At 32.4% G+C, this 24,670-nt stretch overlaps 1 protein-coding gene across 1 annotated transcript; it reads right to left on the bottom strand.

Annotated features, from left to right (window-relative positions):
* Positions 1 to 371: 371 nt before the first annotated feature.
* On the bottom strand, positions 372 to 6,425 carry ATH9 (ABC2 homolog 9). Its single transcript, XM_020360107.3, has 11 exons — positions 6,206 to 6,425; positions 5,760 to 5,914; positions 5,496 to 5,621; positions 5,280 to 5,375; positions 4,788 to 4,888; positions 4,538 to 4,574; positions 3,530 to 3,748; positions 3,035 to 3,146; positions 1,753 to 2,024; positions 1,257 to 1,370; positions 372 to 1,035 (listed from the first exon to the last, which is right to left on the bottom strand). The coding sequence occupies exons 1-11, from the start codon at positions 6,381 to 6,383 to the stop codon at positions 820 to 822; spliced, it is 1,626 nt and encodes a 541-aa protein (XP_020215696.1). The 5' UTR covers positions 6,384 to 6,425; the 3' UTR covers positions 372 to 819.
* Positions 6,426 to 24,670: the final 18,245 nt, after the last annotated feature.

Below are 24,670 nucleotides of genomic sequence, written 5' to 3'. Positions count from 1 at the left end.
AAGCCTCTCTGGTAATTGTTCGGAGTAGTCAATTGAAAGAAGTTTAACCCTCTATATTTAATAGTTTGAATTAGTCAATAGTACTGTACTTTATTTAATAAATTATCAACATTGAAATGGAATATTCCTCCCTTTAAAATAGCAAATTATCGATAACTTTAAACAACTTATTCAGAAAGTCAAATATCTTTGTTAGGAGTATCCTCAACCCAAATAATTGAACATCATTGTTAGGAGTATCCTCAACCCAAGTAATCGAATGTCATTGTTCGGAGTATCCTCAACTTGAGTAACAGTAATTGAATATCAGCACGAACACATACCACATACGAGGAACAAGACACGTAAACACACATTTGAATGGACCCGAATCATCAAAGTGTAAAAAATTACACTTGCAACCATTGATATTGGTGTCAAAACTCAAAAGTAGTCTATATTTCTCAGTACACTATTCCCATATATTAATGGGGGGGTTTACAACAACATTCTGCTTCACCAAATACATGAATATTATAACGCGTACACACTAATATAAAGGCATGACTTGCTCCTTTCCTTTCCCTTTACCCTAAAAACTACATGTTTAGTTTCTGTTAGGCATGTCTAAAAATCATGACTTGAGCAAAAGAGTGTCTCTCTTGTGCCATTTGTTCAAACATGATTTTGAGATTCCAAACAGAAAACCGAACATACTAAAAATCAATTCGTCAATCCGTGCTCAAACAAAAAGAAAATTCTGACCACGGAGACAAAGAATATAAGAGCTTATTTCCCAAAAGAATAAAATGTAGCAAATAATGAGGCAGATTAATTCTTCTACAATGCTTGGTTAGACCAAGACAAAGCCTTTCTAAGTTGTAAAAGCCACAAGGCAACTTGCATTCCCCAAAGTCGTACTTCCAGCAAAATCTTATTCAATTCAACGTTTAACCAAGTTAAAAGTGATCTGCTTTGCAACAACTTTGCCTCGATGACAGCCTCAGAAGAAACTTTTCCAATGATAAAAAATGTCTCCATAGATGATCCCTGTACCTGATCATATATCCAAAAGGAAAAAAGAAATCTATCATTATAAACAGACACAGCATTGACAGCAACCAGGACAATCTCAACTCTCAAGTGCTATTTTTACTTGCATGTGCTGGACTGGCAAATTTACAATTAGACACAAGCAACATTTGTTTCAAGAGTATTCATCAATCAATCATGTGGGGTGCAATGTAATAAATGGAAATTGTATGAATTGTATGTACCAGAGAATTGTTGACCGCCCGTAAACAGTCATTTGTCTTCATCATTAGAAGAATCACACGAGGTAATCTCCTAAGAAGCTCTGAGATTTCATGGAAATATTGAGAAGCATACATCTGCAGAACAATCAGGAAAGTCATTTTAGAGTTTTTTTTTACTCCAAGGGCATGCTAAGCAAGTAAATTCAACCGAGCAAAACATCTTTATATCTTGTTATAACAGGCTGACTTTTATTTTAATATTTAATAAAAAGTGAACTATGTTGTAATTGAACAATTTCATAAAACAGGTGGTTAAACTGCATATCATAGGAGTCAGGATAGACAAGAGAAGAATTAAGAAATATAAATACTCTGGTAAGAAAACCAGCATGAACATGGGTATTACTCCCAACGTTATTAGGACGTGTAAAGTGCTAGCACTATGATCCAAAAGAACATGAACCTGTGACTGAAATACAAAATCCTAGGGAAAATTTTCCCTTAAACTACATCTTACCTGCAGTTCTAATCGATCACTCTCATTTCCCTGTATAACTAAATGATCCATAGATGGATCAACAACTCTATTCCACGGTCTCATAGTTAGAACTCCAGCAAAAAGTGCATATAAATCCTCCCCAGCACCCAACTTTGTACTGTATTCCTTGATTGCATTAGCATCAGAAAATATCAATGCCTTCCATAGTGAAGCATAATTAGTTCTTGTTTGGACGTCAAGCTCTTTATAGAGTCCATGGTCTAAAAGGACCAACTGTGGTCTTCTCTTGCCTATACATTAGAAAAAAATAAATTTGCAAATTAACCAATAAAAAAACTAATAATCACACTATACCAGCATTGCCGTTTTGAAGTTTTTGTAAAAAAAGTTAAACAAGAAGAAGCCGAAGGTGAGCAGACAAACCAAAAACCTTATTGGAACAAGATCAATTATATTTAAGGAGAGTATAGGTATCTGCATTTGGATGATAATGGAAAGCATGAAAAACATTATGGTATTTGCAAATTGAAATTGCATATTTATTAATTTTGAAATTGGAAAATATTAATTATGTTCATTAAAAATATTCATTAAGAGCAGTGGAGAATAGATACACCCTGGCAAGTGTTGTTTCTTAAACATTTCTTCTCTAGGATCTAACCGATCTAGAGTTCCCTTAATAAAATTCATATTAATTTTGAAATCGGAAAATATTAATTATGGTCATTAAAATATTCGTGAATAGCAGTGGAGAATAGATTCAACCTGGCAAGTGTTGTTTCTTAAACATTTCTTCTCTAGCATCTTACCGATCTAGAGTTCCCTTAATAAAATTCATATTCATTTTCGTCTTGTTCTAAAGTCCTAAATTCCCCCCTTTTTACCAGTTGATACAATCATTTTGTTAATGCTCGATTACTCATAATAGCTATTAATTTTTCCCTGAAAATTGAAAACAGATTAAGCCCCTCAATTCAAATCAATGGAACAGCCACCATAATTCTAGAAAACCGTATTTGAAATGCTTATTCCATATTGAATTAGTGCTTAAAAGCTTCTCCTGGAAAAGCCAAATTTAGTTGATCCAAGGCTTTGTTAATAATATCCAATTAGTTAGGGGAGGGACTGTCATTCTTATGGGGAGAAATTTGCATATTATTTTTTTTTTTTTTGTTGTAGAAGCTAAATTAGCACAACCAATTGTCTAAAAGATATTAAAAAAACACAAAACAAAAAGTTATTTCTGGACAATAATAAGTAAAAGAAATAGTTTGAGTTTGGCAAGGGAAGGAATCCTTACCCAAAATGCTAGCTTTGCTGGAAGGCAATGGGCGAACCAATAAGTTAGCAGCATGTGGATCACAATGCACAAACCCATGTTTGAACATCATTTCCGCAAAAGCATGGCTAACCTGCAAAACGTTGATGACATTTTACTAAATTACTTGACGTGTGAAAGGGAGCTTTGGCATGATGGTTGAAGTTGTCACCATGCAATCAAGAAATCACAGTTTTGAGTTTCGGAATCATCCTCTTGAAAATGCAAAGGAAAGGCTGTACTACACAGTATAAACCCACAAAGTGATCTGACCATTCTGTGGGAAGGAGCTTTATCATTTATTTTGACAAAAATTGCATGAGGGAATTGAAACGCTCATTATTAATATTAAATTGCCAAACCCCATTGATATATGTTGCCTTGTCAAAGATATCAAAAGGTATATGCACTAGCAACACCTATTGTTGTTGAACATTATACAAGTATTTATAATGAAGCCCATAAACATGAAATTACCAATATTGAAAGTTCATGCGGGTTGATCCCAAGCTTCTGAATGGTCTTCACATCATTTACATAAGCACCTTCCATGAATTCCATTGTTAGCAGCTTTGAGGTACTCAGATTCCAATACACTTTTGGTGCATATACATAATTTGCAATATGAGGCGACAACTTGTGAAAGTTCTCCAAACACTTCTCACTGTTCTTTGCCTCGGTTAAAAAATCCAATTCCTGCAGTCATAATTCATAATATTAAGAAATAAAATCACAAATCACGTAGCCAAAAGGAAAAACATTAAGGAGAAAATAAAACAGAATGCAAGAATGATGAATGAGAAAACATAAAATTCCCAAAATCCAGCATATATCAAGAAAATTTCCTGCGTAAAACAGATATTAGGCATGCTAGGATGCCATAACTCAAACATATCAATTAAGGTATGGCTATACATATTTTTTTGAAAAAATCTCATGCAAATAAAAAAATTTGTAAAACAATAAGGTTAACAAGATAACTAAACTTCTAGACAACATTTACAGAGAAAGAGATCAAGGCTTGAATGCAGTGTACAATGAGACCAAATGAATACAATTCAATCCCCACCTCCAGCACCAAAGACAAAATAAAAATCCAGAAACTCAAGATAAACTACCATCATGACATGAAGACCTAGTGAACTTATATTAGGTATGTAACATACTGGAGGAGTATCACATGAATGCCCAATATTTTAAGCAATATGCAGATTCAACTAAGGAAGTAAAGTTCTACCCCACATTACTTTTTTTTATTGGGGAAAGTGGGAGGCAAGCATAAAAACTTAAAATTTTCTAAATTTATGTTTTCTTTGACCCCAATGATGGGTTACACAATCCTTTCAACATGCACAGAATGGCTTGTTAAATGGAAAAAGGATGACTTGGATATAAACCACTGGTCCACCAACAAAAAACCACCAAAAATAAGCATGGATATATTTTTAGGCACATGTACTGCTTCAAAGTTAAATAGCAACTTGCCTTGGGCAAACTTTCACTAATCTCATCAATCAACCACCTGCAGACAGAAGTAAACAGAATATTAATAAAATATTGGTGCAAATCAACCTATGAGAACAGATGATAAAAAAACTCCTGCTATAAAAACAACTTAGACCATTCAGTTTTTCCAATAATTAAACGCACACACATCCATCAGATGGCTTCTAAATTTCCCACAAAAATCATGATGCTGGTAAATTCCTAACAGCCAGTATCATGAAAGCAGTACCTGTAATCAAAACTGGGGAAAAATCTGTGCAATGTGTTCACAATCAATTCCACAGTAGCATGATCAGAAGCTGCAGTATCAGTCATGTGTGTATGCTGAACCTGAACATTGACAGATAACACATAAATGGAAATATTAATTATAAGAGTAAATCACACTTGCACCTCTTGAGGTTTTGTGAAATTGCATGTAACCCCCTTGTTTTTTTATCTTTTACAACAACATTCCTTATAGGGGAACACAGTGCAATGTTTTGCAAACAAATAAGGGAAGTCAAAGTAATGTCTAAGGGATGTCAAAGTCATGTTTTTCAAACAATTAAGTGAAAGTAGTGTAGAGGTAGAAAAAGCAAGGGGGTATCTGCAATCTAGTGAAATCTTATGAGTGTCTGTGTAATTTACTCTAATTATAAAGCATTAATACTGATATAGAAGAAAACTGATCCAAAATGCTCTTAAAAAATATGTACAAAGAATTAGCAACAACAAGAACCTTCACAGCAACTTTTTGGCCGTCATGCATGCGAGCTACATGAACTTGTGCAAGGGAAGCACTTGCTATAGGGACTGGATCAAACTCAGAAAATATCTACACATTAGAAGGCAAAATTCATTCACTGTGATAGCAATAACCATAACCATGACCAACAAAACTAATTAGACAAAAACAACGTATATGTCAACAAGGAACGAAACAAATAATACATACTTTATCCGGGGTGTCTCCAAGCTCTTTCTTGAAGACGCTGCATATTTGTTCATATGAAGAAACTGGACATTTATTTAGCATAGACTCCCTCATTGTCCGAACATATTCCTCAGGAACTAAATATTCCTGAAAATAAATAAATAAACTAACAACTCAACATTGTCTATTGTGCAATAGATGGACAACAACAGCAACTAATAAAGTCAGTTTTCTTCATATCTATTTTTCCCTTCAAAAACAGTAGGAGAGGAAATCAAAATATACCAACTGTCCAAGATGCTGTCCAAGCTTTATATAAATCCCTCCATTCTTAAAACAAAGTTCTTGAAGTTTTCGCGCTGACCGGAGGTGAACTTCACGTTTGATTCTCTCCCTCTCACTACTCCCTTCCGCGAGTCCCCACAGTGAATATTCATAATCTAGCAACAACACAAAATCAGAACCAGCCTTATTCATCCAATCTTCACTTTCACGAAATTAAACAGTTAAACAATATGTCTCCTAACCTACACACGCACACACAAATCATAATCCATAATTCAGAAAAGGATCACACAAAACTTCAATTCATAAACCATTTCTTTGCCTAAATTATACACAGTCCACGTCAATTTTCAACAAGTTCAATTATCCTAAGCACTAGTCACGCTTCAGTAATCATTAATTGAGAAGCTTCGAGAAGAAAGGAGGTCGAGTTAGATCTACAGTACCGAAAGCAATGTTGGCGGCCGTGACGGCGTCGCGGAAGAGGCGATGGGGGACGGTGGTGCAGAGTTTGAGCGCTGCTTTGGGGTCGTCGGAGGAGGCAATGAGTGCCGCCGTGACGCCACCGCCCGCGGCGGAGGCAACGAGAGAGAATTTGGCACTCGCGCGCCATAACCAAGCCATGTGATTGTTGGTGACAAAATGTGAACGATATAAATGATGCCATCCCTAATGTAAATGTATCAAAAGTGTTATAACAAAAATAAACGCGTGGGAATGTTCTATTTTGTTCATTTCAATATAGTTATATACACATATTAGTAAATTTTTCATATATTATATGTATATTTTTAATTTTAAATAAATTTTAAAAATAAAAATAAAAATATGAAAATAAATTATTCAATTTTATATAGTGAATTATAAATAAATTTAAATTAGAGCTGATTATAATTATATTAACATTAAAAATTAATATATTCATTGGAACAAGAACCATATATAATTTTTAATGGTCTCATTAACAAATGTCTTATAGATATTAATTAAATATATATATATATAAGAAATAATGATGAAATAAATTTAAATATATATATATATATATATATATTGATTAAATTTTTATGAAAACTCTTCATTTTTATTTAATTATCATCTTAAAGAAGCTTATTAATATTTTAATTTTTCATAATTTTTAAATTTGTAATTAATCAATTTACTCAAACTTTTTTCTTTTAAAAAATAATAGGATAATTAATTTTTTTTTTATAGATAACCAGATATATTTATCATATATTTGAGGTAACTAAGTCTACCTTAAAATGTTTCCCCACCCCTATGTCCTAGATCGTGATAGACTTACTGACTAATGTAAAAGAGTTTTGAAAAATTAAATATAATAAGTTGGAAGCAATGTCTAGTGAGTTATTCTTAAGGTGGACCACTAAAATTAGGTTGAGAAAGGACTATTATTATTAGCTCTTAATTTTATTATTAAAATATTTAATTGATTTAACTATATTAAAGAAGTATATTTTAAAATTAAAAAATTGTAGTTTAATTAATTGAGTGGTTGTGTGAATTATTGTAATTTTTGTATTTAACTTATATAAATAAAAATAATAATAATAGTGGTCCAACTATAAATCATTTATTAGAAGGTCGACACATAATTATTTGGAGGCGTTAAAATAATTTGGCCAATTTAATTTGGTCTCAACAGAATGATAAAATTTAAGTTTAAAAAATACCAAAATTATTTAGCTCACTATTTTTTCCTTTAAAATGCATATATTAAAAAAAATATAGTCAATTCGACTTGAACTAATTGAATCAACAAAAATATAAAAGCATGTTTAAGTAGAAATTAAAAATATTTTTTAGATTTACTGAAAATAAAGAATTAGTTTTTAAAAAAATAAAAAAGCACTTCTAAAATTATATTTAAATAGACTCATAATTTATAAAGAAACTTTTAAAATCACTCCTAAATTTATATTTAAATAGACCCATAATCCATATAAAAATTGAAATGAGTTGAAGCATTTATAACTCCTTAACCCAATAAATCAGGTAGATATTTTTACAGCTCTAGATTCAATTGTGGTTATTGTGATTGATCTTTACTCAAATCTCCTAAATGAGAATTTCATATCCAACCTATATATACTTCTATTTCATTGTTATTATTTTGCTATAATAAACATTAATTTAAATGCCAAATGTTTTAATAAATATTCATAAAAGATTCACCATACGAAAGGAATTCTACATATCTAATATCCACTTATATTAGATATGTGAAATATTCGCAGAAATAACTTTTGCCACCCATAAAATTTTTACTTAACTTGAGCAAGATGGTCTCTAATAGATGAAATATGTTATTTAAAAAAATAAATAAATAAAACTGTTTAATTATGAAAAATGTTTATTCATAAATTTGTGCATGATACAAATATTTCTCTAGTTGTAATAAAGCATTGCAACGACGTGGCTATTGAATTGTCTGGAAGTTAGAAAAATCTTCAATTTGGGTTGGGTCGAATGGTTTGTTTTGGACATGTGTAGGCCCAATGAAGCGATTCCAGGAGACAATATCTACACATGCTACTGACCCAATTTCACAACGTCTATTTAAATGTTTGCATATTAAATTCTGTCAAGTTTCCCTGCACTATTTTCTGTGCTTTAAATTACGTGCAAATATTGTTTTTCATTAAGTACTAAAATAATCACAAAGAGTAGACTGAACTCCTTATGAAATTATTATTATTATTATTATTATTATTATTATTATTATTATTATTATTATTTTCTAAGTGTAATTGAGTTAAAGCACGTATCAATTTTATTGATTACTAATTCTAGTTGAAAAACTTAGTTAATCACTAAGAATTTTTTCTTTTAATCATTTTTTTAATCTACAATACTAAAATTTGAAATATTATTAAAAGAATTTGAACTCAATTTCATTAGAATCAATGATAAGTCGATATTATTTGGGTATTTAATTTTGTTTCTTTGATTTTTCTTTTCAAATAAATCCTTTGATATACACAAGTCAAACTAAGAAGAAGAAAAATCCAAATAACAAAATGTTTTAATACTCACGCCCAATATTCACATATAAAGTTGTGTTTGAAAATCCATTCAACATTGGTTGAACATATATTTTCCACTTCCCGTCACAATTTTTTTATGCTGGAAAAATCTAAATAACAAAAGAAAAAGGAAAATAAGACAGTTATGTTGGAGTCACCATGTTGCCTAAAATATCACTAAGCCTAAGCATTGCTAAAAAAAATAGAACAAAAATTTCACAAATGAAAGATGTTTCATATATATTTTGCAAGCTATTCAACATATCAATTATCCTCATTGTATGTGTGTGCTGAAAAGTGAGTCCATGGAAGAGTTTTGAATTCTTGAATCTTTGAAATAATATCCTTACGAGGATGAAAGATCAGTTGATCATTTATTATAAGATCAATAAGTCAGCTTGGCATTAGTCTTACAAATAAGTTTGTGCATGCCTTGATTTCAAGCAAAATGTGAGACCCCACACCCGCAACATCTCTTTTCCACTCTCTTTTCTCTTCTTTTCTCCTTACTCTCTCCCAAGCCTCTTCTCCTGGTTTTTGATCTCCTTTTCTCTTCCCCAAGTTGAAGCAGTGAGCTAAGGCGGTGCTCTTCTCGTGGAGCTAGCGGATAGCGGAGCTTTCCTTTTCTCCTTCTTCCATTCTTCTCTTCCCGGAGCTCGGAATCTTCTCCACCGAGATAAGGGAAGCTAGGTTTTTGCTGGATTGGTTGGAAATGAGTTAGAAACTCATTAGTTGTTTGATGTTGGATATGATTGAGGTGCTGAGTTGAAGAAACTTCATTTTCGGGGTTTCGGGCGCGTCACCATCAAAGGGTTATATTGGGCAAGCCTGCCAGGCGCAAGGTTGTGTGCGCCGAGTGAGCTTGAGAATGGGAGCCCCTGGATGGCCCACGCCGGGCGTGGTTAGATCGCGCTGGGCGCAATACTAGTTAGTAACTTAGCATTTGGGGTTTTGGTGTGGCGCCGGGCGTAACTATGTCTCGCCGGGCGTAACTATGTCTCGCCGGGCGTGGAGACTCCTTGGGAGCCTCTGCCAGGGGTGGCGTCGGGTGCAATTGCTATTGCGTCGGGCGTGAGACCTTGGGGAGGTCTCTGCCTTCCCTGCGCCGAGCGCGGGTTTGGCACGCTAGGCGCGTTTGAGCCTTGGGCTCTCTAGTTGGTCCACGCTGGGCGCGAGTACTCTTGCGCCGGGCGCGGATGTGATCTTTCTTTGTATGTTGAAAGATGCTGATATATGCTGATATATGCTGAGAGATGCTGATATATGCTGATATATGTTGATGTTTGCTGAGTTAAGCTGTTATTGATGAATGTTGTTGAGATGATTGATGATTTTGTTGTGCTGTGAGATGTTTATTGCTGAATTATGATGTTTAAGCTATATTGTTGTAAAAGTTGAGTTGTGTCGTATGGTGTATGTTGTTATTGCTGTTATGTTGTACTGTGCTGCATGATGATATAAACTGTTGTAAGCCGTAAGGCTGAGCTATTGTAAGCCGTAAGGCTGAGCTGTTGTAGGAGATCTCCGAGCTGATATGCGTGACGACGCATTGTTTGTTTAATGTTGTTATTGCTTAATGAAGTGAGATGTATGTTGTGATGCGTTGTATGCTGATTCATGTTGAACTTAATGATGTGTTGGTAGTTGTATCTGTTTATAATTTTTGTATTTATATATACATATGTTGATTCTTTTCACTAGCTTACCCTTGTTGTTTCTAAGTGGTTTGGACTGCAATGATCATACTGTGTATGGGAGCAGAGCAGGGATAGGTTGGTGTGTTGAGGCAGGTCTGCAGCTGGCAGATGCAGCTAATGTTTGATGTTTTTGGCTACTTAGTGTAGCTAATTTTGATGTATTTTGGTTGTATCTTGTATTACTTTTGAGCCCCAAGCTAGACATATGTGTATATATTTTGTTATTTATATATACATGCTTTATTCTGCGTGGTGTTGTTTGATGTGTGACGGTCAGACGAGTCATTACACAGAACATAATTCACAATAGATAATCATTAATTTAGTGTTAAGGTTGGTTGAGCAACCCAAGTAATTATAATATCCAATAATTTAATTACCCAGATTGTCTCTAATAACACCTTAGAACCTTGAAGATCGTGAATCGTCTAAGGAGATGCCATCTAAATTTAGTTTCATATAATCAACTGTAAGTGATTTTCATGAGACTTCAATTGGATGATGCATTTTATCTACTTCTTGAACATTTTAGACATTATTTCAGAAAGAGAATTAATCTGACTTTTAATATATTAGAGTGATCAAATATTTTTATTAAGGATTTTTCACTCCAACTAAGTAAACAAAATGTTGGAGTTGAATTGACGGATATATTAGATATAACTAATACACACACATGTATTAAGTGAGTTTGAAATTCTATTGAATTTAACTAAATAGCAATTCATCTCATCTCATCTCTTCTTTCTATGTTTAAGGGTTTTGTAAAAGAAAAGTTTTTTTCTTATAAAAATCTAAGCCCACCCTAATAATAACAAAGTATTTAATGTAAGTGCAACTTATTCAACTTAAATTGTTCTCTCTCATATTATTAAAAAAATGTTTTATTTGTCAATTTTGTAAAAGAATTGAATTTTTTTTAAAAAAGAAATGATAAAAAATAATTTTAAGTGTTGAATGACTTGGAAGATGAGAAATGAAAAATAAAAAACCGTAAATAGAATTGTGTAGTAACCCAATTTCGTCCGGGAAATGTCAATTTTTGTTTAAAAAAAATAGAAAAAAAGGTATATTCAAAAAAGAATAAAAAAGACAAAAATACGTAAGTCAAATGTAACACCTCATTGTTTATACTTTTATGGAGGGTAATTTAGTATTTTTTTATAAAATTCCTAGCCCAGAACGGGCCGTTCCCAATCTGGAATGGGCCGTTCTAACTTTCCAAAATGCCTTAAAATTTCTATCCCGGAACGGGCCGTTCCAAGACTGGAACGGGCCGTTCCAACCTTTCAAAAAAGTCCTAAAATTTCTAACCCGGAACGGGCCGTTCTGGTTTCAGAACGGGCCGTTCCAATCTTCCAAATAAGAGCTAAATTTCTAGCTCGGAACGGGCCGTTCCCAAAATGGAACGGGCCGTTCCCACAACTGGAACGGGTCGTTCCCAAACTGGAACGTGCCGTTCCCAAACTGGAACGGGCCGTTCCCAAACTGGAACGGGCCGTTCCAATTTTTAAAAAAGACCTATAATTTTTAGGCCAGAACGGCCGTTCTCAAACTACCAAAATACCTAAAAATTTTAGTCCAGAACGGGCCGTTCCGAAATTGGAACAGCCCGTTTCGAAGTTGGCCGTTGTGAGTAAAATTGCAGCCCCGGAACGGGCCGTTCCGGATTCAGAACGGGCCGTACCGGTCCCTCCAGAAAGTCTATAAATAGCGCCCTTCCCCTTCCCAAAGGCACCAACACACACATCTCTCCCCCCTTGGCCTTCCCAAAGGATACCCTTCCCACACACATCTCCACCTTGGACCAGAGGGAACCCAGAGAAGGAGACACACTTCTGTAGCGAAGAATTGTGAGTATATTAAACTCATTTCTTTTTCTTTTTTTTTATTTTATTATTTTTATATTAGTAATATCTTTAGTCCTTATTTAAATTCAAAATTTGATTAAATATCATAATATAGTTTTAAAATATTTAATATAAATATATGAAATTATTGTATTAAAAATTTTATTGGAGGAATGGTTAATTAGATGTGACATCTTTTTAACCTTTGAATTTAAAGTACAAGTTGTGACAGCTTATCTTTAAATTTTTCCTCCAAAAACAAAAATGTCTGACTAAGAATTTTTAACATCATAACATCGCTAGCAATAATTATAATTAAAATTTTATTGAATTGACTTTGGTGTACACCTTAGTTAATTTTATATTTTTAAGATGAATGAGCTGAGACAGTTCAAGAATCTTATATTTAACAAAAATAAAATTTAATTAAAAAATATCAACACACAAATATTTTTTACAAAGAACTACGTGACTCTGATTCTTCATTACACATGAAGATACGTAGGAGCAAGAATTAAATCTTGTCGAGCCAAAAGAATAAAAAATATTTTATTTTCCTTTTTATATAACAATAATAATTTTAACCTTTTTTTCAATGCATAATTTAAATTAGTTAAATAAAATATATTTGATTATTTTAGTGAGATAAATATTTTTATAAATTATAAATAATTAGTTTAATTAATTAAAGGTAATCGTCTTAGGACGAACGTTGTGAGGTGCTAATACCTTCCTCACACGTAGTCGACTCCCGAACTCAAAAATTTGGTTTTCGTAGACTATTTTCTATTTTATGGTTTTTCCAATGTTTTTCCGTAAAAAAATAACATTGGTGGCGACTCCTCTTTTTCAATTTATTTTTCGCCGTCCCGTCGCGACCGAGGTTGCTACAGATGGCGACTCCACTGGGGATATTTTTGAGAGTCAAGCCTATAATAATTAGTTAAACTAATTAATAATTTTTTAAAATGTTTATCTCACTTTTATTTTTTTATGTTCCTTATTTGTTGTTTGTCTTATATGCATGAATTATATAAATAGGTGTTGTGTAATTTGAACTTTAGGATATAAGGATTTTATTTTTTTTTTATCATATGTGCTATGTTTTGTAGATTGGATAGTATAAGGTTGCTCCCTTCACACACTTCACTTGCATAATTTTACACACGTTTATGAGTGGAGTCCTATGCCCGGACTTAAGTGCAACATAGGATAGTAAGAGGTTGAGTAGTAGTAACCTTCTTGATGAACATCTTGTTTGGTTATTATGAAGGCCTCACTTAGAGTTTGATCCTTTCAAGGGTATTATCACCTCTAATAGTTTACCTATTATTGTGACTAATATCCTAAGAAGGGTTATTGACTCTAGGAACCTGTTTTAGAACTATAGTCCCACCCTTTTGAGAGGAACACGTGTTAGTAGTCCATAGAGTTTTCAACTTAAGGATGTCCTTATTAAGTATCACAGGAGCAATGTTCTACCTTTACGTTCGAATGACGCAAAAAAAAAAGAGAGAATTTTATTCCATTTCATAATACACATCATACATTTTTTTGACTTTTATCATATCTCACACATCTTCAATATAACATTCATCACCACAAAACTATTCATGCATGCATGCATTCATCTACATTTCATAATTCATTCATGACATACATTTTACATCTTTGCATAAATTTTTTTTTATGAAATCATGCATACAACTTTAAAAGATTGCAATTGTGATCATCATTGACACTTGTTTCTAAAAAATGAATACAGTTCTCTCTTGCATAATTCAAAGTAAGATCATTATTCCATTTGAGCATTTAGTCTAAAATGTATCTCATAACATTCAATATTTTCATAATCTCCCATGACATTCACGCATAAGCATTATTTATATTAAGTAATCATGTTAGGTATATTCATCAACATATCCATCGTCTTTTCTTATCATTCTCATAATTGCATTCATTCTCATTTCATCATCCCGAATCAAATGCATTTGTTTCTCTAAAAAACAAAAAAAAACAAAAAGAAAAACAAAAAAACATTTTTTTTCATTTCAAATTCTTCACTCCAACATTTTTCTTTTATACATGCATTTCATAGTAAAATAAAGGTCTAATTGATTGCTCATTCATGTCATTTTTTAAAAAAAAATAACAACTATCTAATTTGATTATTTTCTTTTAAAGAGGATGTTAAGCAACAAATTTATGCAATGTCTCAAAAAAAGGGAAACAAAGAAAAATGGGGAATAACATGAAATTATTGTTCTCACTTACATTTAATTCTCAATCAAGAAGATGAGCTCTTTGACAAATTAACTTGTCAATTGACATGGTTTTAAAATCATTGTTAACCTTTTGAAGTACTTATTTCATTAACTTGCATAACAAGTTGTGTTGTTATCTTCATTGTCATAAATTTTCTTTGTCCCATTACATCTTATAGTTTTCTCATTATTCTTCCAAAAATGAAGAGCTTGTCCTCATAAAAAGTCAAATCTGTTGGATGATTCTCAATTAGAAAGTTTGGCAATAGAAATTTGAAGATTTCTTATCGGGGCAAATTTATCATTTTATGAGTATTTGTCCGACCATCTACCACATTTAATGGTGATAAGTCTTATGAGCAAAAAATAAAAAATAAAAAGAGTGAAAAAATGTAAAGTCCGTTAGACTGAAAACCCGAAAGGGCGATCTAAGCAAAAGTTAGGACAATAAAAAAGAAAAAAAGAAAAAAAAGAAAAGGAGCAACATGGAGTTCATTAAGTTTTGTCTTAGGATTAACCTTTAAAAATAAGCAATTGAGATTTGAAATGATGTATGACTATGTTTCTCTATCTCCAAAAATATACCACTTGCTACCCAAATTTGAGCCTAAAAGTGAAAATTTTCTTCAATTACCTCAAAAATTACCTCAAACAAGGCTCACCCTCAAAACAGGAACAACACAATGGTCCCATTTAATTTAGCTTGTTTATGATACCATCAAAACAATGAAAATGAAAAAGAAGAGAAATGAACCAAAAGCATCAAAAGGCCATTGTTTTATCCGTGTGACAAGCAATGTGGTGGTTAAGTTCATCAAAATTCAACATCACAATCATTCACCATATTATCCTAAGATGAATGGGGCAGTAGAAGCGGGAAATAAGAATATAAAGAAGATTATTCAGAAGATGGTGGTTGCCTGCAGGGATTAGCATGAAATGCTCTCTTTTGCTCTACATGGATATCGCATTTTTGTTTGCACTTCTACTGGGGCAATTTCGTATTCTCCAGTTTATGGTATGGAAGCAGTCATTCCCATTGACGTTGAGGTACCTTCTCTAAGAGTATTGGCCGAAACTAAACTCGAGGAAGCATAATGGGTTCAGGCTCTCTATGATCAGTTGAACCTAATTGAAGAGAAGAGATTAAATGCCTTGTGTCATGGTCAATCATATCAAAAAAGGATCAAGAGAGCTTTTGCCAAAAAGGTTTGCCCGCAAGAGTTTCTAGAAAGAGATGTGGTATTGAAGATCTTACCACCTCAAAAAGATTATAGAGGGAAGTTGACGGGAAGATCTATTGAACCCAATAAACTCTAATGCAGCCAAGAAATTCTATGCAAAATAATAACAAAAATAAAAAGCTCGCTATGCTGAAAACCTGAAAAGGCAGCTTAGGCAAAATTTAGAGCAACCTGCTAGGCTAAAAACTCGAAAAGAGCAGTCTAGGCAAAAGTTAAGGTCTAAAAAAAATGAAAATAAATAAAAGAAACAAGAGCTCGCTAGGCTGAAAACCTCAAAAAGGCGGCCTAGGCAAAAGTTAGAGCAACCTGGTAGGCTGCAAACTCCAAAAGAAAAAACCTAGGCAAAAGCTGGGGTGAAAAAAAAAAAAGGGGCGAAGGAAAGAAACCGAAAAAGCATTGAAGCCAACACTATAGCAAAGATCCTTGTTTCGAATAACCTCCAAACACACATTTGGGCCTTTGTATCTTTTCTTTCATATCCATCTCACCGACCAGTGTTACAATCTGATAAAGTCCATACAGATCAAAAATTGGTTGCTTCTTTTTTTAAGTTTAGTCTTAAGACAAAACACTTGAACTCATCTATCGATGTTAACAAGATTGCTCCAAAAAAAAAATACAAATGTTCGTAAGACTTGTACATCCATTACATCATGGAGAGAAACAAACATCCAGTGCAAAATCTTCTATTCATCGATGTTCATTCATTACTACACTCAATAATTATGAGAATCATTCAAAATGATAGATTGGGAACAAATCACAAGTCATGCCCTCCTTTAACTCCCCCTTACCCAATTAAATGAGACATTTGTTTTATGTCTTATTTCTCCATCAATTCATACATCAATATTATTTCCTTGAGTCAGAAAAGAAGGCAATCACATTCATCGTTGTCTCCTACTCTACCCCTTCCTTTCAAAACTAAATTGGGACAACCACTTCACACTGGGGCGAAGGATCTCATTGTCATTTCATCACCTTAACTTTCAATTGGAATAATTGTCTAGTCCAACTTTGTTCCCTATTTCTTCATAAATTGGGGCAACTCAAAGTACTCCTTTTATACCGGGACAAGTTGTCAACTATCATCACATTTTCATTCCAATCATATGATCCATGTGTCTCAAGTTTAATCAAGTCAATGCCTGTATCATCCATATTCCACCATTCTAAATACGGGTGATCCTTCCCATATGTGTCACTGTTTGATTCTATCCACTAAAGTCTAAAGTGATGTAAATCATTTGTCTCACTTGTTCAAAGTCCAAGTTAGTCCAAATCCTTCCAGTTTTCACTCCATTAATTTGACATCAAACTGGGACAATTGCTCAATCTCTTGTTTCCATCAAGTTCTCAATTTTTGTCATATCTTGGGGTCGTTTGCTCTATTTTCTCTACATCAAAACAAATTCACGTTCAAATATCCTTTTTGAATAGCATTCCAAAAAAAATCAGCTGTCATTGTTATGCATGTTGGTTAAATGATGTTTCAAAAGGAATGACAAGGTGGTGATAATCACTTGATTGACAAGTTAGGCCAAATGAGTCTCACTTGATTCTAGGTGGGATAAGCTTGAAAAGATAAATTGTGAGATCATTTTTCAAAGAAGAAAAGAACATGATTTCATGGATTTGAAAAAATGAAAAAAAAGGGTGAATAATTGAGGCACAAAAAGGGCTTTGCATGGATTTGCTTTCTCTAAAGAAAATATTCATTTTTATGATTTTCTAAAAAAATAAAAACAAAAATAAAAACAAAAACAAAAACAAACAAAAAAACAAACAAAAAAAACAAACAAAAAGAAGAAGAAAAAAAAACAAAAATTGAAATGTGTCTATGACACCTCATAAGAATCCAAACACCGAATCAAGCATTACATCATTTGCATTAATATGTTTAAAGTGTTCGTTCATGTCCAATCATCACTTGGCATCCACTTTGTTTGCATCAAAGTTTGGTATTTTCCTAATACATGCATTCAAATTCATCACTTGCATATAAAGTCTCGCACTAGTCTGACATCTATATCATCTACGTTTGAGTTTGGCACATGTTTGACATTCATTACATCATAGTTTGGTACACCCATTCAAATCCAATACTTGTCCAACATCCACATTGTTCACATTAATGTCTAATACTTTGTTTAACACATTCATTCAAGCCCAATGTATACTTGTCATTTGCATCACCAAAAGTTTGGTCCATCCCTAACTCATGCATTCAAGTTCAATACATGCTTAGCATCCACAACATTTGTACCAAAGTTCGGTACTTATCATCCACATGTAATCAAGTAATGTACTTGCATAACACATGCATTGAAGTTTATTTTACTTGGCATCAACATTGTTTCTATCAAAATTCTCACTCTTTAATGTTTCGGGTCCCCGCGCCCATGTTTTGAGCCCCCACGCTCACTCTTTTATGATTCGAGCCCCCGTGCTCACTCTTTCATGTTTCGGGTTCCTGCGCCCATGTTTTTAATCTTTCGAGCCCACGTGCTCACTTTTTAATTTTCAAGCATTTATCAATCTTTTGAGCCCCCGCGCTCACTCTTTTAATTTTTAAGCCTCTATCAATCTTTCGGGTCCCCGCGCCCATGTTTTTAATTTTCAAGCCTCTATCAATCTTTCGGGTCCCCGCGCCCATGTTTTTAATTTTCAAGCCTCTATCAATCTTTCAGGTCCCCGCGCCCATGTTTTTAATTTTCAAGCCTCTGTCAATCTTTCGGGTCCCCGCGCCCACGTTTTTAATTTTCAAGCCTCTATCAATCTTTCGGGTCCCCGCACCCACGTTTTAATTTTCAAGCCTCTAACAATCTTTCGGGTCCCCGCGCCCATGTTTTTAATTTTCAAGCCTCTATCAATCTTTCGGGTCCCCGCGCCCACGTTTTTAATTTTCAAGCCTCTATCAATCTTTCGGGTCCCCGCGCCCACGTTTTTAATTTTCAAGCCTCTATCAATCTTTCGAGCCGCCGCACTCACTCTTTTAATTTTCAAGCCTCTATCAATCTTTCGAGCCCCCGTGCTCACTCTTTTAATGTTTCATGCCTCTATTAATTTTCAAGCCTCTATGCTCACTCTTTTACTTTTCAAGCCTCTATGCCTCTATTAATTTTCAAGCCTCTATGTTCACTCTTTTAATTTTCAAGCCTCCATGTTCACTTTTTTACTTTTCAAGCCTCTATGTTCACTCTTTTAATTTTCAAGCCTCTATGTCCACTCTTTTAATTTTTCAAGCCTCTATGACCACTCTTTTACTTTTTAAGCCTGTATGTCCACTCTTTTAATTTTCAAGCCTCTATGTCCACTCTTTTAATTTTTGAGCCCCTGTGCTCACTCTTTTAATTTTCAAGCCTCTATCAATCTTTCGAGCCCCATGCTCACTCTTTTAATCTTCAAGCCTCTATCAATCTTTCGAGCCCCCGCGCTCACTCTTTTAATTTTCAAGCTTCTATCAATCTTTCGAGCCCCCGTGCTCACTCTTTTAATGTTTCATGCCTCTATTAATTTTCAAGCCTCTATGCTCACTCTTTTAATTTTCAAGCCTCTATGCTCACATATCAATTTTTCGAGCCCCCGTGCTCACTCTTTTAATTTTCAAACCTCTATGCTCACTCTATCAATCTTTTGAGTCTCGTGCTCATTCTTTTAATTTTTAAGCCTCTATGCTCACTCTATCAATCTTTCGAGCCCTCACGCTCACTTTTTTAATGTTTTGAGCTCTCGCGCTCACCTTTTTAATGTTTTGAGCCCCTGCACCCATGTTGTTTAATGTTTCGCGCCTTCATGCTCACTCTTTTAATGTTTTGAGTCCTCGCGCTCATGTCTTTTAATGTTTCGAGCTCTCGCGCTCATGTTTTTTAATGTTTCGTGTCCCTCGTGCTCATGTTCCTTAATGTTTCAAGCTCAGGGACGAAATTGGTGTTTTCTTTACTTATATTTTACTACGATAATATGGAAACAAGAGTTGTTTATACTATCTAGTAAAATTAAGTAAAGAGGGGCAACTGTAGTAACCCAATTTCGTCCGGGAAATGTCAATTTTTGTTTAAAAAAAATAGAAAAAAAGGTATATTCAAAAAAGAATAAAAAAGACAAAAATACGTAAGTCAAATGTAACACCTCATTGTTTATACTTTTATGGAGGGTAATTTAGTATTTTTTTATAAAATTCCTAGCCCAGAACGGGCCGTTCCCAATCTGGAATGGTCCGTTCTAACTTTCCAAAATGCCTTAAAATTTCTATCCCGGAACGGGCCGTTCCAAAACTGGAACGGGCCGTTCCAACCTTTCAAAAAAGTCCTAAAATTTCTAGCCCGGAACGGGCCGTTCTGGTTTCAGAACGGGCCGTTCCAATCTTCCAAATAAGAGCTAAATTTCTAGCTCGGAACGGGCCGTTCCCAAAATGGAACGGGCCGTTCCCACAACTGGAACGGGCCGTTCCCAAACTGGAACGTGCCGTTCCCAAACTGGAACGGGCCGTTCCAATTTTTAAAAAAGACCTATAATTTTTAGGCCAGAACGGCCGTTCTCAAACTACCAAAATACCTAAAAAATTTAGTCCAGAACGGGCCGTTCCGAAATTGGAACAGCCCGTTTCGAAGTTGGCCGTTGTGAGTAAAATTGCAGCCCCGGAACGGGCCGTTCCGGATTCAGAACGGGCCGTACCGGTCCCTCCAGAAAGTCTATAAATAGCGCCCTTCCCCTTCCCAAAGGCACCAACACACACATCTCTCCCCCCTTGGCCTTCCCAAAGGATACCCTTCCCACACACATCTCCACCTTGGACCAGAGGGAACCCAGAGAAGGAGACCCACTTCTGTAGCGAAGAATTGTGAGTATATTAAACTCATTTCTTTTTCTTTTTTTTATTTTATTATTTTTATATTAGTAATATCTTTAGTCCTTATTTAAATTCAAAATTTGATTAAATATCATAATATAGTTTTAAAATATTTAATATAAATATATGAAATTATTGTATTAAAAATTTTATTGGAGGAATGGTTAATTAGATGTGACATCTTTTTAACCTTTGAATTTAAAGTACAAGTTGTGACAGCTTATCTTTAAATTTTTCCTCCAAAAACAAAAATGTCCGACTAAGAATTTTTAACATCATAACATCGCTAGCAATAATTATAATTAAAATTTTATTGAATTGACTTTGGTGTACACCTTAGTTAATTTTATATTTTTAAGATGAATGAGCTGAGACAGTTCAAGAATCTTATATTTAACAAAAATAAAATTTAATTAAAAAATATCAACACACAAATATTTTTTACAAAGAACTACGTGACTCTGATTCTTCATTACACATGAAGATACGTAGGAGCAAGAACTAAATCTTGTCGAGCCAAAAGAATAAAAAATATTTTATTTTCCTTTTTATATAACAATAATAATTTTAACCTTTTTTTCAATGCATAATTTAAATTAGTTAAATAAAATATATTTGATTATTTTAGTGAGATAAATATTTTTATAAATTATAAATAATTAGTTTAATTAATTAAAGGTAATCGTCTTAGGACGAACGTTGTGAGGTGCTAATACCTTCCTCACACGTAGTCGACTCCCGAACTCAAAAATTTGGTTTTCATAGACTATTTTCTATTTTATGGTTTTTCCAATGTTTTTCCGTAAAAAAATAACATTGGTGGCGACTCCTCTTTTTCAATTTATTTTTCGCCGTCCCGTCGCGACCGAAGTTGCTACAAATTGAACTATAATTACCAACGAGGTTAAGAAACAGTAAGATAGCTAAATTTCTTTAATACTTTGTTGGGATTTTGACTTTAGGGCATGTGTATATAAAGAAGATTTTGTTAAGAAAAGTAAAATACATTTAAATGATCTTTACATCTCAAAAAATCTCAAACTATAAATTAAATGATATTTTAGTGAAAGTAAACTATCAATTACTATAACTATTTTTTGGCCTGTCAATTACTATTTATATATAGATTTTTCTAGTATTTGTATTCATAGGTGTTTCTTATTTTGGCATCCAGAGATTTTGTTCTTTCTTTTAGACTTAAACTCGGGAATGTTCTTTGACAGCTCTAGCTATTAAATATTGGACAGATAACATTTGCCAATTGTTCATCATCTTAAGGAATACTTAAGCTAAGGTATTGAATTGAATGTAACGTTGAAAGCGTTATGTAAGTTTGAAATATGTTGCCATGTGGTTCCTAGAATTTGGTATTTTGTATGGCCGACTCTTATTTCTTTTTCATGACGTGACCCTCAACCTCAAGTTAGCCTTGTCTAGACCGTGGCATGCCTCAAAAGATCATCAATGATGCTATTCATATTTAAAGAACTTGAGATATATCTTAGAATAAAGAGAAATAAAAAGAAAATACAATAAGTAATATGATAAAAATAAAATAAAATAAAACTAAATATAAATTGTGATATAAATTTTTGAAGAACAAATAACATTAGCCTAAGACGATATTTGTTTCCGAATTCCTAACCGGGCTATATATATTATTTGAAGGAAATTTATTAAATAAAAATCATTTCTATATCGTGAAAATGATAATTGTAATATAAATTATTATATTATATTTAAATTATCAAAATTTATATATATATATTCACAAATAATTTTTTTATATTAAATTTCTGTGTTTTGATTTTCTAAAAAATTATACTACCTATACCTTTCTATTTAATTATTCAAAGTAATTATTCAACAACTAGGGTCATTATTTTTTTTATCCATTAAAATTACGAGAGTCATGTGTAACAACTTTAAAATAACCTATATAGTTTATTTATAAAATAAAAAAAAAAACTTTTCTAAATTCAACAGAAAATCTAAAGGAAATTAATTTAACTTTTTCAATTAGTCGTTTTTTGAAAATCAAGATTATTATCTGGAAATATTATTTTGAGAGGTACAACAACTAATTTCAAAACTATATTCACTCGTATAATTGGAATAATTATTTTAGAAATATATGGACATGGTATGATTGGGGTTTTTACATTTCTCTTAATATAATTGGATATTTCAAAGAAGATCGGCTAGATGCGTAAAGGCTTTTCAATTTACTACATATTGATTTGCATAATATTTTAAAGATTTTTATTTTTAAATCAATAAATTATTGAAGATCGCTACCAAAGAAAAAATTGAAGATAATTTATTTTTTGAATTTCTGACCGATACGATCTCTTATTACGCAATAATGTACTAGTATAAATGAAAGTAAAGTAAGAAGTACTTAATATCAATGCCGTGTTAATTAGTTTAAGTAGTAAGAAGTTTAATGTTCTGTTAGCTCATGCAATCAAAAGCTTATTTTCAAACACTCTGTACTGTTTTGAATTTAAATTTTACATAAAATAAAAAAAATAGTGGGATATTTCTTTTAATGATTCTACGGTTAAATAAAAGAAGAAAAAAAAAAGTAAAGCCATTATTATTATCTTAAAAGTAAAAAACTGGCTATGCATGTATGGTGTAGGGAAAAAGTCTCCAACTATATTTTGGTGAATTAAATGATGGAAATCAAATTCTATACACAAATAGTGAGCCATTAAATGGAGTATTAATCCAATATTGACTAGCCTTCTAATAGCAGGAAGAAAAAAGATCAAAGAGAGAAAAATATAGAACTCTTTTTTCCCCCTATTATACACTTTAATTGAAAAATACTTAGAAAAAAAAAGGATATATTGAACAATAAAGAAAAAAATGTTTTCTATTGTAATATGTTAGTATCCAAATTTATTTTCTATAATAATATGTTGTTCTCTTAATTTTAAATTAAACAATTCACTTTAATATCTCATTCAAAATTATTTATATGCTCATAAATGATACTACTTATACTTAACAATTGTTTAATCAAGTTGCATATATTAATTGCAAGTAGTATCACTCACACATTTTTTTTAGTATTTTTTGTCTAATTGTTAATGATTTGTTATTATTAGACTAATATCACTTAATTTTGAAAACTATCATACTCAAGTTATACATTTACAAAATTATAAAGACCAAAAATTAGATTTAAGTGTGTGTCTATGTGTGTGAATTTATTTGCTTTAATAATAATTTTTAGTAGAGTTATTTTATTCAATAACTTTATATTAATTAAAAAATTTAATTATTAAATTAAAAGTTTTTAATGAATAGATTAAATTTGAAAATTATTTAATACTTTATTACATTTATTTAAATTAACGATTATTCATAAAAGCATATTATACACAAATCTATACAATGAATAGTATCTAATAATTTTTAAATTTTGTATTTATAAACTTAAACTATTCATTAATTTTTTTTTTAAATTTATTAATTATATTATTAAAATTTAATATAAATCATAAATTATTAAATAAAACAAGCTTATTAAAAAGTACTATCGAAATAAATCAATCATATTTTGTATGCATAATTTTGATGTTGTGGAACATATATATGTAATCAGATGAGAAAAGCAATTTTATTGTATGTGTTTTGGATCTGATACGCACTGTCAACATTCCATTATAATTTATTTTTTTGGATACTGAAATTCTATATTAAATTTGAAATAGCCATAAAGAAATTCATATATATTGTCTGCGTCATGCATGCACTAAATAAATGTCTAATGAATGACTCGTATTAACCATAAAATGTATGCCAAATTTCCAAGGCTAGCCAGAGACCAACACACTTGGCATTAATTGCAATTGCCACCACTGTTTGGGCTATAGATATCAAACGATGGTGGAAAATTGCGTATTAGAGTCCAGAATCCTAAATTAAAATTGCAATAATGCTTAA

This window comes from Cajanus cajan, chromosome 3 (genome assembly GCF_000230855.2).
Source record: "Cajanus cajan strain Asha chromosome 3, NIPB_CcT2T_4, whole genome shotgun sequence".
In the NCBI taxonomy this organism is placed as follows: domain Eukaryota; kingdom Viridiplantae; phylum Streptophyta; class Magnoliopsida; order Fabales; family Fabaceae; genus Cajanus; species Cajanus cajan.
The sequence above is the reverse complement of the archived record's forward strand: the minus strand, read 5'-3'. Positions and strand labels throughout refer to the sequence as shown.